Raw genomic sequence first — 12,530 nt, forward strand, 5'->3', positions numbered from 1 at the left:
CTCATATGTATGGGTTCCGCCAAAAAGTCGTCTCGCGAGCTCGCGCACTGCGAACGCGGCCCAGGGTGCCCCCACGGCCTGGCCCAACAGCTGCGAGGGCCGCCGCACCACGCTGGAGGCGCCCGGGCGGCCCCCGCCCGCCTACCCTATACCCCAAATCACCTACCCTATACCCCGACCGACGGCGGCCGCTATTCGTAGAAGAGCGCCCTCGTGATCTCTGCCACGCTTGGATTAGGGCAGTGTACCGTAGGAGACTTGGCTCTATGCTACTCTCCATATAGTGGAGGGGTGTATTCTACAGGATATACAGGTATAGCCCGAGGCAGGTGGTGCGTTAGATTTTAAACTAGTTATACGAACGATACTGGACTTGGCCATAGTATTCCATACAAGCGTAAACTACTCGCCAATAACCTTTGAATCTTTGCACTTAGCCCTCTGCTAATCCTATCTACGCATATAACGCATATGGAGCTCTAGATAGCATTTGACGAAGTTATGTACCCAGAGCTTGCCGCGTCACGTACGCGTAGCACTTGATTGGCCATATCTTCCGCGCCACGTAATCTTGGTGGAAAAGCTCGCTCAAATAGCTCAATAATATATTGAACAATAGCCTTCTCTTCGAAATCGGTAAGTCGGCGCGACTTAGGCGTAGTGTCGCATCGGGGAGGCCGGCCAGCGTGTCGGTCACGGAGAATGTTATATAGTATATTGTACCGCTGATCTGCAGCTCGGAGGCTTAGTTTTGGCGACGAATCTCGAAGCCCCAACTTCTGAAATGGACTCCTGAAGGTTAGAACTTGTCAACGGGGTGAGGTTCGGTGAATGTGACGAATCTCAAAGCCCCAACTTCTGAAAGGGACTCCTGAAGGTTATACTTGACAACGGGGTGAGGTTCGGTGAAGCCAAAGGGTTCACAACAAGCAATGTCCAAGGGTACTGACAATCTTGCACTTGAGTTGCTTACTGGAGAACTCCCAGAATCCTCCAGAACGGGTGACTATGTACTAGATGCATTTGGTTGCTCTTTCGTGCTCTCTAGAGCCACCTAGAGCCAATGCTCTATGTAGCTCTCGAGAGCCTCTTAGATCGTCCTCGATTGGCCTTGCACTGGTGCTCTCTCATGCTCCTGCGAGCTCTCTGGAGCACCTCTAGGACTCGTTCCGATTGGTCCTAGTTGATTGGCTCGGAACGTCCTACGTTCCCCACTGGCTTCTGCAAGTACGCCGCCGCTGTTGGCTCTCGTTGGTTCATTTGTGACAGTGAAGCCAAAGGGTTCACAACAAGCAATGTCCGAAAGGCACTGACAATCTGCATTAGAATTGTAACGGTCCCTGGAGTATCTTGCAACTAGCTGGTGACGACTCTACGAGTTTGTCTCGAATGGAGAGAGAGGAAGAAAAAGAGTGAAGGATGTCACGGCGATTGCGCCGTGCCTGCCAGGACCCACTGGTGGGGACCAGCGTGTGGGGGCCCCTGCGGGTTGAAGATCCTGCACCTCGCTGCCGCGAGTTCTGCCGTAGCTCCTTGAGCTACGTCTTGACCATCAAACCTCCCCGTACCTGACGGAATAGAGCCCAGACTGTAGCTTAGCCCGCATACAACTGCCATTGGACTATCAGCCTGTCCCACCCGTGACAAAAGACTATGCAAGATACCTGCCGTCTTATACCTCCACATCCTTGGCCTGTGCGCCGATATCGACCAAGATAGAAGTCCACCGAATCTCGAGTCTTGGCCGAGCGTTTGCCGAGGCCTTTACGGGCTCAGCCCGTTACAAGAATTGCTTACTGAGGAAGCTACCGTGATGCCCGTAGGCCTAAAGATCGTGAACTATATACTCAGTTTCCTACTGGATCACTTGTAGCTCGCCAGTGATCCTCAGTGATCCTTGGTGCGGGATCATCAGCGTTCACCAATGCTCCTTGGTGATCTTCAGGCGGGCTCACTGCTGCCCCTGAGTGATCCCTCGTGATTGGTCTGACGTCTGGTTACGTCGGTTGGTTCTGAATGCTCTCTAGACGCCCCACCAGGTCGCTGCATGTGGTCAGTTCGTGACATTTCTTCATCAATTTTAAATAGCTTGAAGGGCTAGGATTATCCTAGCTTCCTTTGAAGTACCAGGCATAGTTATTGATTTATAGAGAAGGCCGACATTACGTACAAGATTGACGCGTCGCGCTGAAAAACTAGTCGACGCGCTTGTATAGTCGACTCGCTTACACGTCACAAAATAAACTTACATCTTGAAACGGTCTCAGGTAGTATATTGCAACTAGCTGATGACGACTCTACGAGTACACTGAACTTGGAGAAGAAAAGGAGAGACGACAGACTCTGGTAGCTCGCAAGCATACTTATCCTCGTCGGCGCGCTGGTCTGAGCGCGTTGCTAGAAGGTTCGGTGTGCTGTGGGGCGAGTGGGAATAGCCTCATCAGGGGTCTTGGTATTGGCCGAGGGTCGCCGAGGCTCGCACCGGGCCCAGCCCGTTACGCATCTATATTTCCTGAGTTACTATGTGTGACGGCGCGTGCGACGGAGCCACCATGCCATTGTACTAACCTCCTCAAAAGGATGCCAGAATTTCAAGTCCACGGACTTGAAACTCCGAGGTGGCTTATGTACTGTTGACGGCAGCCCCTACTGCCGTCACACTATGCATCTATCTCTCAACCTTTATGTCAATTGACTAAGTGGTTATCGAGGTGCATCTATCTATTAAAGCCCATAATACCACCTCCTTCGTATAGCACGCTATTATCGACCTGTTCTTTATCACTGTTCTATAATCTGTAGTTTTAGTCGTCTCTACGAGGTGAGGAGCGTGCGCGAGACTGCCAAGAGCCCCCAAATATTAAGCACTAAAAGTCTAAGAGGTCGTGACTTCGAAACTTCGCAAATCTCAAACCACCCCTGAACCTATGATAACTATTCCAATTGCAGAATCCTTTGTATATCGCATACGGGGGGTCCTAACTTCAGCGACCAAGCTCTGTTGCATAACTGGTAACGTAGTAGCATAGTCTCAACTCATCGATTCAAAGTGCAGGAATCTACTCGCTAACTCCAATGCGATGAAGGTTGCATGGATATCCCATGGGAGCCCGACGTGCAAGAACTGTGTGTGCCACCTTCCTCTTTTCACAGATCGAAACAATGCCCCTGAAAAGCGATCCTGTGATAATTCCAAACACCATGCATATGAATGACAGCGTGTAGCAGATGGGTGATCACAGACACAATCTGTGGATTCCTAAGTTAGGTGTTCCTCGGCACGAGACCCCGGCTCACGGGGCTTAGGCTCCCACTGGGCGTACCGCAGCTTGATCTGGACACCACTGCCGCTCCTGTTCTCAATAGTGTGATGGAACCTAGTCCGCGCATCCGCAGGCACCTCGGCATTGTAAACTCGGTCGAATCGCTGGATCAGCCTGATTAGGATGTAGGCCGTTTTGAGGCGGGCAAGTTGCTCTGCGAATACCGTCAGTATCTCAACGCACTCGGAACAGTCTAGTAACAAGGGGAGAAGTGAGGAGTGACTTACGGCCGATGCATTGCCGAACACCACCGCCAAAGGGGACAAATTCAAATCCGGTCTTACGCCCAACATGATTGTTGATCCACCGCTCCGGTTTAAATTCCTGGAAGTCGTCTCCCCAAATATCAGGCCGCATTCCCAGGGCGTAGGTGGGAATTAGAATTTGCGTCCCCGCGGGGACAAAGACGGGCTGGTCTTTTTTTGGCCCACCACCGCGGGGCAAGGTGGTGTCGCGAAGAGACACCCGCTCGTTCAACGGGACCACGGGAGCAACGCGCAACGTCTCGTTGATCACGGCGGTCATGTACGGCATCGAATCTCGGACCATTCTGAACTCGATGCCGACCGGCTCGTCTGGTTTGTACGGCCCAAAACGGTCGAGGACCTCGGCGCGCAGCTTGTCCCAGACGGAGCGGTGGCGGGCCAAGTAGTAGACCACCCAGCTGAGGAGGGCGGCCGTCGTGTCCCGGCCAGCGCTGAGCACGTTGAGTGTCTGGCTGCGCAGGTCGACGGGATCCTGATTCACCTTGGCGAGTTCGTGAAGGAGGACAAAGCGCTCGCTGGTGGCTTTCCCGGCTTGGTGGGTCTGGAGATCATCCAGGTAGCTGTCTCCGCGGCGCAGGCGAAGCTCCACGAACCACTCGGCGTATTTGTGAACGGCGGCGCAGTGCTTCAGGAACCTCCCGGACGGCAGCAGCCAGCGATACTTCCAGAGAGCGCTCCGGGTCTCGACGCCAGCCTTGCCGGCGTCCATGTGCATTCCGATGTTTTCGCGGTCCGGGCTCTCAAAGCCGGGAAGCACCGGGAGCTCGACCCGTTCTGAGGGATCTTGCGAGTGCACCGAGTAGCCGTAGAGCATCTCGGTCATGACGTCGAGGGCCAAATTGTAGAACAGGGGTTGCAGGTCAAAGGCCCTGGTCCATCCGGTTTGACTCTTGCCAGCATGGTGATGCTTGTGGATGGCAGCAAGCAAATGCTGAACATGTCGCTCAAAGAGGTCGAGGTCATTGACCTGGTCCGTAGCGAACTGCGGGCGGATGAGGGCACGCGACGTTTTCCAGTACTCGCCGCGGGACGTGAAGATGCCGTGGCCAAACAACAGCCTCATGCTGTCAGCGCGAAACTCGCTGACGTCCCAGTCGGCCGATTGAGTGGCGAAGACGGCTTGGATGTTGGCGGGATCACGCGACACGATGAGCTCGTAGTCGACGATGGGGACGACGACAGTGTGCACATCTCTGCCCAGCTCGGTGTCAAAGGCTTCAACCACATGTTGGGGGTGCCGGTCGTCGCGGCTTGCTGCGAGGCCTTTGAGGAGATTGCCGAATCCCAAGAACCCCTTCCTGGGCATCCTGGGCGCGGGGCCACATCCTCGACGGATGGCTTCTTGCTCGTTGCGGCGCCTCTGCTCCCACTTCGAGTGTAGGGAGACCGTGATGCCGAGCACGACGATAGCCGGCAAGGTGTAGAACGGGAGGAAGCTGAAGAATGTCATCGCTGAGACGGTATGCTGGTTGAAAACCGCCTGTTGATTGTCTCATGGTTAGTACCTTTGTTACCCGGGCCACGTTCCACAAGACACGGACGAAAGGGGGAAGGACATGCTATGCGGAGTAATAGTAAACCTTAGGAAACGTGTGAATCGATGATAATCTGTGGGAAAGACGGCTCAATATGGGTGTGTCGCAAGGTTGCAGACCGTGATTGACCGTCCAACGAAGACGGGAATGTCGAGAGATGAAGAGTAAGGCGAAGGATGCGAGAGACCCAGAACATTGGACAGGCCGTGGCTACCGTTGATGTCTGGAGAGTGCAAACAATGGCAAGCACAAAGAGAGGATGCCCGGCGTGGTGTCCAGAAATGCCAAAAAGCAGCTGTTCCTTCTGGCCAGCGCAACGCATCTTGCAGCGGGTGCAATCCTCGAGTCCTCGACTTCCCATTTGGCCGGTTCCCTCCTTTTCCAGGCGCCACGCTCCTTCCTTTCCACAACATCCCGATGGCGATGGGCTGTTACCAGTCCATGGAGCTGCTCCTCCCTTCCCTGGGATGGCAACCACAACGGTTCTTGCCGGGGCGCTCCCACGTCGCCTTCCATTGAATTCCGACACCGGCGCATCATTAAAGCCGTCACTGGCCCTTCTGTCAACGAAAACTCTTCCTCAATTTCTTTCTCACCCTTCAAATTCAGCATCTTCCCTACGGTACTCCGTATTCGCTACCATACCGCATCGTCATTCGGAATCATCAATCATGTCACGACTCATCATTACTCCCAGCGTGCTCTTTGCATGGCTGATGACCGTACTTGCGCTGAGCGCAACAGCGTCTGCTCAAATGCAAGTCCCTCCCCACTACTCCGGCGAAGCCCAGAAGCTGGCCGATCCAAACCACGGGCACATTCCCGGCCAGTCGGACCACTACAGCAGCTACTGGGGTCTTGAGCGACCGTTCCCCGGCAACATCACGGATCCGATCTTTCCGACCGAACATGGGCCTCCGGGCGAGGACGACCATGTCTGGCAGGACTTGCTCGCTGCCGAGTGGATCATCTTCGAGTTCTACCAGCAAGGCATCGAGCGCTTTACCGACCAGGACTTCATCAAGGTCGGCATGCCTGCCCACACGCGTAGGCGTCTCATGGAGATACGCAACAACGAGGCTGGCCATCTCCGCATCTTCCAGAACCAGATCTCGCCAACCTCTGTCAAACCTGGCCGGTGCAAATATGCCTTCCCCTTGAGCGACCCCCTTTCGTACCTCGCTTTCACGACCGTCATTGAGATCTCGAGCATGGCATTTCTGTCCGGCCTCCTCCAAGAGGCCAAAAACGTGCGGAACCAGGGCGCCATGGCGGTGCTCTCCCAAACCGAGACCCGGCACGAGACCTGGCTGTTGATGGACATCTGGAAGGCGAATCCCTTCGCCGGACCGTCGGATACCGAGTTCCCGTACGCCGGCCAGATCTTGGAAAGCACTCGCAGCCTCATCGTCCCGGGAAGCTGCCCGCCAGAGAATCCGGAATATCCGCATAACCGCCAGAATCTGCCCGCCATTTTCGCGACGTACGACACCAAGACCGTGACCCCGGGGTCCACCATTACGCTCAACTTTACCGAACCGGATAACCAGCCCGCCTTTGACGCCAACACGCAGTATTATGCCGTCTTCGTTCACACCCTGCACAACATTAGCGTCCCAATTGACACCAAAGACTTCCCGCACAAGCCAATTGCCGTCACCATCCCAAAGGACTTTGAGACGAAGGGTGTGATCATGGCTCTGATCGCCAACCAGCCAGGCGCTCCCACCAAAGAGTCCGTCGTGGCCGGTCCTGCGGCAGTTCTGGAACAGCCGGCGGAAGTGGGCGCGGCGTTGGTGAACGGGGGTGCAGCTCTGCGACAGTCAGCGGGACGGCCAGCCGGCGTGAGGGCGCGCCAGGCAAACGGGGGCCAAGCCGGGGCCAAGGCTCTGACAAGTTTTTCTCTTGTACTCGGCACACTTAGTGTTGTTACTCTTTCTTTCTGGTAGTAAATAACAGGCGGATTCTCTTTGCTTCACTCATCTTTCTAGCTGCTTCCATGTCTCTCCAATTGATAGTGGTCGGATGTATTAAAAACAGCTAACGTGTTTGATAAGCGAGCGCCGCGGATAAGCGAGCGCCGCACTTTTACCTACCCTATAACAACTATCCTCAATTGCAACACACCAACACTAGGAACCAACTATAATGACATCAGAAACAGCTGAATCAGACGGTTCTCCAGCCTCCTGGCAAGTGCGTGCGTTATGGCCAGGCTTGCCGCAGACACCACAGCACCGAACCTTCGTGCGACCCCCACCTACACCACTCCCTTCCGGCTGTGTTTCTTGCAATGCCTCCCCGCCCACAGTCTTCTGGTTCAGCAAATCCTGTGCATCTTGTACGGAAAGTGATCCTCCAAGCTGCACACGTGTTTTTTTAGCTCTCCGGCGCTTGCTTAGTGCCTCATTGGCATTGCGGAGCGAAGAGACCTCTGACCGAAGGAGAGCCACCTCGTGCATTACAGCCATTGTACCCTTAGTAAGCTGGTCCACAGCAGCCAACATCGAAGTCGGGGAGCTATTTTGATGATTGGCAATGCGAGTCTTGATGAGCGTTGACTGCGAGTTGGCTTCTCGGGGGTTGTGTGGCGTCTGGAACACCAAAGGTTGTGGGGTGCTGGCTCGCGAGGTCAAGGGTGTTGGCGTACGAAGCCTCACATCCAGCTTGGAAAGCACCCTCTCTGGATCATATGGCACTAGGCCAGCCCCTGCAAAGCCACCCTGTATGTTCTTCTCCGTTATGGAGGCAAAGAAGGCCTCGCGGAAGGCACAGAGGAATTCGAGCTTGCTCACGTGGTTGATATGCGCGCGCATCAAGTCCTCAATCTGGCGACCGTACGCCTGCTTCAGTGGCCCAAAGCAGCCAACATCGAGTGGCTGGAGCTTGTGGGAGGAGTGCGGAGGCATGCAGAGCGTGATGATGTTGTTCTGCCGGCAGTAGAGCTCGAATTCGGTCGAGTGATGGCTTTCGTGGCCGTCGAGGATCAGTAACCGGTATTTGCCCTTTGTCCGGGACGCCGTATGGCGATCGAAGTGCTTGATCCAGTCGAGGCCTACTGCATTGTTGGTCCAGCCATTGTCGGTGGTTGCGATGTGCCAGTCGGCCGGGAGGTTGCACTCGGTGTACCAGTTGGCGAGGTGATACTGAGCGGCCAAGATGATGAACGGCGGGATGGCCCAGCCGAAAGCATTGACTCCCTGGATCACCGTTGCCCATTCGCGATTGCCAGGCTGAGCCAGTTTCGCCTTACTCAGGCCGTCCGAGGTCGTGACCACCATACCCGCGAAGATGATGCCCATGATGAACCCGGTCTCATCGAAGTTGTAGATATCATCCTCTACAATGCCGTACTTGGCTATGGTATTCCGTACAAGCGCAAACCACTCGCCAATGACCTTTGGATCCTCGCATTTAGCCCTCTGGTAGTCGTACCGACGCGTATAACGCGTACAGAGCTCTGGCTGGCGTTTGACGAAGTTGTGTGCCCAGCGTTTGCCGACAGGAGGCGCGTCGCGTTCGCGGAGCAGTTGGTTGGCCATATCCTCCACACCACGCAACCTAGGCGGAAATCCTCGTACAACTAGCTCGATGACATATTGAACAATAGCCTCCTCTTTCCCATTGCGTAAGCTTCCTCGATTTGGGCACAGTATCGCGTTGTGCAGGTTTCCCGGCGAGTCGACGACGGATGGTTCGGTCGGCAATGTTGTATATCTTTGCTGCAGCTCTTATACTTAGTTTTGGGTTGTTCCGAATAGCTTCGATAGCCAAGATTACCCTGGCTTCCTTTAAAGTAGGAGGCATGTTGGGTTGATGAGAAAATTGGTGTTGAGTGTAGATATAACGCGTCGCGTAGAAAAGTGCGGCGCTCGCTTATCAAACACGTTAGTTATTAACACGGAATTCCAGGACAAAGAAAGCCGCACCGGCGGACACGTCTGCTTTGCAACGCAACTGTGTCTCGGCACATTTAGCACAATCGCTGGGCAGCTAAAGACCGAGAGAACCAGCGGCACAGGAACAAAGATGAGTGATCGGAGTTGTTCTGGCCCTGATTTCAGGACACAGACGGCCAGTTTCGTGTATAAACTGGGGTTGCATCCCGTCTAGCTGACCTTTTCATCAAACATCGTCTCACCAACTTGACGTCTTCAACCACTATCGTCTTCACAAAAAACTTTTCCCAGTCATTGCCATGTCTTCCAGCCAAGCCCAAAAACATTCCCTCGAGCGGAAGGATGTTATGCGCGCTCTTATTGAGTCGCGAAGGCTGTACGGGAAGGAACTGGTTGAGCTGTCGTTAACCAACACGGCCATCTACCGGTTAGTATACCTAGAGAAGAGGCTTTACATAATCAGACATGTTCCCTTCCACGCCCAACGCAAGAACCCGATGTGGTGCTACATTGAACGCGACATGCCCGAAGTCCTGAAGGAGGCACTCGAGTTGGCCGAGTTCGAGGATGACAAGCGGTCCGCGAACGGCCAGTTGCTTCATGCCAAGGGGGAATCTTGAGTCCACCTGCTCATGGCATGCTGCATCAAGCACGGAGCAGTTCGATGCTTGGACGTCTTGATGAAATGGGCCCGCATCATGGAGCCTTGGCCAGTCTATGTCAATCACACAGTGAAGCCTCGGCCCTTCAACTACAACCCTGTCTGGTTAATGAATCGGGCAAGGAACGCTGCCTTTGAGACCGGCAGACTTGAATGTCTGCTGTTTCTTCACGATAACGACAAGGAGAAACGCTTTGACGCTCCAGAGGAGACGTACACCGCCCTCACGAGCAAGCCCGCTCCCCTGTCGCCGTGGCCTGGCTCTCGCGCCGCTTGCCCAAGGATACTGACTACATGTCAATTCTTGTCGAGCAGTGCAGCATCAAGTACACCCATCCCGCCGTCGTCGAGACCACGATGGACCTTATCCCCCCTGAGATAATGCGCAACGTCAGCCCCACCCCCTCGAGGCCAAACACTCTCACCCACGCCATCGCGGCCGCGGCGTCCGTCCTCCACATCCCCTTGACTGACCTTCTCTTACGTCGAAAGCCGACAGTCTTCTTCAAAGACGGCACCGCCCTGTGCAGCACAACCGCGCCTAACCCGCTCCACAACGCCCTCTCCTTCGCCTTGCCGGGGAAGCCCCAGGAGAAACCTCGCCGCTTCTGTCTCCGGGTCTACCCTCTTCACCCAGAAGACTTCGAGACACCCGGTCCCCCCGACATAGCCAAGCTCAAGAAAGACTGGATCCACGAGGCCCGCCAAACCGCCTTCTTGATTCACGCCGCAGTTCTCTACCTGCTCGAACAGGCAAAAGTCGAGTTGCAGGGCGCCGCCTCCTCTAGCAAAGGCAACAAGCCAAAACGACAACAACAGCCTCCCGGCCCTAACCAACAACTATTGACCGATCTGCTAGACACAGCAACGCTAGTCTACCTGCACAACCTGCGCGAGTTTTTGTTGAACAATCTCACCTGGCTCCTCTCCGACGTCGACAGCAACAACAATATAAACAAGCTGAGGGACGACCTCCTCACCCCTGCAAGCGCCGCCCGCAAAACAATCTGGTCCAGCACCCCCCTGTTCACCGCCCTGAACAAAAACCACCTCCTCCGTCAACAGCAGCGTGCGCAACGAATCCGCAGCCATCCGGAGATTAAGGAAGTGCCGAAGCTGGAGGAGATTGACTTTGAGAAGCTTGAGCGCAGTGACTTTGAGAAAATTGACTGGAAGAATCTTAATCCGTGGGAGTGGGAGGGGGAGCAAAAGCAAGCGGAAAGGGAGTTAGCTGCGGGCAACCTGGGCGAGACCGCGCTTGACGTGACCTGGCGGGAGGGGCTCTTTGGGGCAGTGGTGCGTAAAAAATTGCAGAGGGAAGGGATTGTGCTGCCGCACAAAGTGGATGAGATTTGGGGATTGTTAGTTACGGAAACTCAGAAGACGCGGGAGATGGCAGGAAGGTACTTGAAGTTGGTGGAGGGAAAGAAGAAGACGAAGAAGACGGTGGGAGAGGGGGATAAGGTGGATTTGTTGTGGGAGTTGCTTGTTGCTGAGGAGAAGGCCGTTGTTGAAGGTGAGGATGAGGTTGAGGCTGGGGTCGAGGGGAAGAGGTGAGTAACCCAATTACTCTGTTTCTTAGATTTCTTCACATTGCGCCTTTGCAGCAGACTGACATTACGGCAGTAACAACTCCCGGCCGGCTTTGGACATTGACACAGCCTCGTGGACTGGGATCGGCCCCGAGGAGGCGACCGACTCAGGAAGCGAAACGGTTCTCACGCCATCCTCAAACTCCGACTCTGACAACGCACCCTGCACTGAAAGACGAGATTTTACCGCGCCAGCAGCTACATATTAACTGCCCAGCTAGACTGAATCAACTCCGTATTTCTTTCTTGACTGGCTCTTCTATCCATCGTGATGTTTGTTTGTTTGCCTACCAGTTAACGATGGTGCAAATACAATCCAGCCCCGGTTTGCTCGTGAGCGTGACATAAAGATGAAATGTAAGAGAAGGAGAAAAAGAAGGAGAAAGTTCCTCTTTCCACTCGATTCGACTTGACGCTTGGTTCTATAAAAATCGGGTATTGCTGCTTCTGCGACCGCGTCTCTCAACAAACTCTTCTTCTCATTATTCCCGACTGCAAGGCCACGTCCGGAGTCAACTGTCCCCAAGACGGCCAGCAATTCACCGCGTCCGTTCAAGACGGCGAAACAGACACGCACATGGTGAAGTCGAAGACTTTACGACGTCGGCCCACGACGCACTGCCCACGGAACCGGAGCTCTGCGGAATCGAAGACCTCAAGTTTTCTGTTCCACTCGTCATCCGTTCGTCCAACATCAGATGGGCTCCGGCTTATTCGCGACCGCCGCCATTGATGCCGGACAAGAGATCTACAACTTAAACCCCATCTTCAAGACTCTAGATGCCGGCCCGGGCCACGAGTCGTTCTGCCACTACTGCTCCGAGGACGCACAGGACGTGCTGGGCAAGGACTCCAAGCCCGTCGCCCAAACGAAGGCCTGCACGGGGTGCGATGTTGCCAGGTTCTGCTCTAAAGTACAATACAAGACAGCAACCCGAGCAGAGAGAGACTGGGCTGACAGTGTGCCAGAAATGTCGGAAGCAGGCATGGACCCTCTTTCACAGAGACGAGCGCAGAATCCTCGAGAGAGTGCCGAAATGTCAGCTCAGACCCTGCTGGCGCACCGCGTGATCTTCTGGCAACAGCGTGGGCGCATCGCGACGCAGGGGGGCAAGTGTTTGAATCGTCTCGAGATGCATTTCAAGAACTTCAACGATGATCTCAATTGCGCCACCGAGCTTCTGTCTCTTTCTTCTCTTTCTTCTCTTTCTTCTCTTTCTTCTCTTTCTTCTCTTTCTTCTCTTTCTTCTCTTT

General features: G+C 54.6%; 4 protein-coding genes across 4 annotated transcripts; 3 read left to right on the top strand and 1 right to left on the bottom strand.

The window, feature by feature from the left end:
• Positions 1–3,042: 3,042 nt before the first annotated feature.
• Positions 3,043–5,104, bottom strand: N657DRAFT_692011 (cytochrome P450). The gene is made up of 2 exons (XM_062797134.1): positions 3,551–5,104; positions 3,043–3,477 (listed from the first exon to the last, which is right to left on the bottom strand). The coding sequence occupies exons 1-2, from the start codon at positions 5,037–5,039 to the stop codon at positions 3,260–3,262; spliced, it is 1,707 nt and encodes a 568-aa protein (XP_062645222.1). The 5' UTR covers positions 5,040–5,104; the 3' UTR covers positions 3,043–3,259.
• A 613-nt stretch (positions 5,105–5,717) lies between these two features.
• On the top strand, positions 5,718–7,099 carry N657DRAFT_647616 (uncharacterized protein). Its single transcript, XM_062793356.1, has one exon. The coding sequence runs from the start codon at positions 5,796–5,798 to the stop codon at positions 7,071–7,073; it is 1,278 nt and encodes a 425-aa protein (XP_062645223.1). The 5' UTR covers positions 5,718–5,795; the 3' UTR covers positions 7,074–7,099.
• Positions 7,100–9,182: 2,083 nt separating this feature from the next.
• N657DRAFT_692013 (uncharacterized protein) lies at positions 9,183–11,485 on the top strand (the record flags this gene model as incomplete). Its single annotated transcript, XM_062797135.1, has 3 exons — positions 9,183–9,600; positions 9,891–11,237; positions 11,311–11,485. The coding sequence occupies exons 1-3, from the start codon at positions 9,323–9,325 to the stop codon at positions 11,483–11,485; spliced, it is 1,800 nt and encodes a 599-aa protein (XP_062645224.1). The 5' UTR covers positions 9,183–9,322.
• Positions 11,486–11,974: 489 nt separating this feature from the next.
• N657DRAFT_682549 (uncharacterized protein) lies at positions 11,975–12,347 on the top strand (the record flags this gene model as incomplete). The annotated part of the gene is made up of 2 exons (XM_062796493.1): positions 11,975–12,190; positions 12,246–12,347. 2 exons carry the CDS (start codon positions 11,975–11,977, stop codon positions 12,345–12,347), a joined length of 318 nt encoding a protein of 105 aa, XP_062645225.1.
• Positions 12,348–12,530: the final 183 nt, after the last annotated feature.

The sequence above is a fragment of the Parathielavia appendiculata genome (assembly GCF_033297405.1).
Source record: "Parathielavia appendiculata strain CBS 731.68 unplaced genomic scaffold N657scaffold_11, whole genome shotgun sequence".
In the NCBI taxonomy this organism is placed as follows: Eukaryota; Fungi; Ascomycota; class Sordariomycetes; order Sordariales; family Chaetomiaceae; genus Parathielavia; species Parathielavia appendiculata.

Excerpts from the sequence above, each read along its gene's own strand:
- N657DRAFT_647616 (XM_062793356.1), top strand. The coding sequence starts at position 5,796 with ATGTCACGACTCATCATTACTCCCAGCGTGCTCTTTGCATGGCTGATG.
- N657DRAFT_692011 (XM_062797134.1), bottom strand. The coding sequence starts at position 5,039 with ATGACATTCTTCAGCTTCCTCCCGTTCTACACCTTGCCGGCTATCGTC. Across the intron at positions 3,478-3,550 it reads TGTTCGGCAATGCATCGGCC|AGCAACTTGCCCGCCTCAAA; the intron begins GTAAGTCACTCC and ends CGGTATTCGCAG.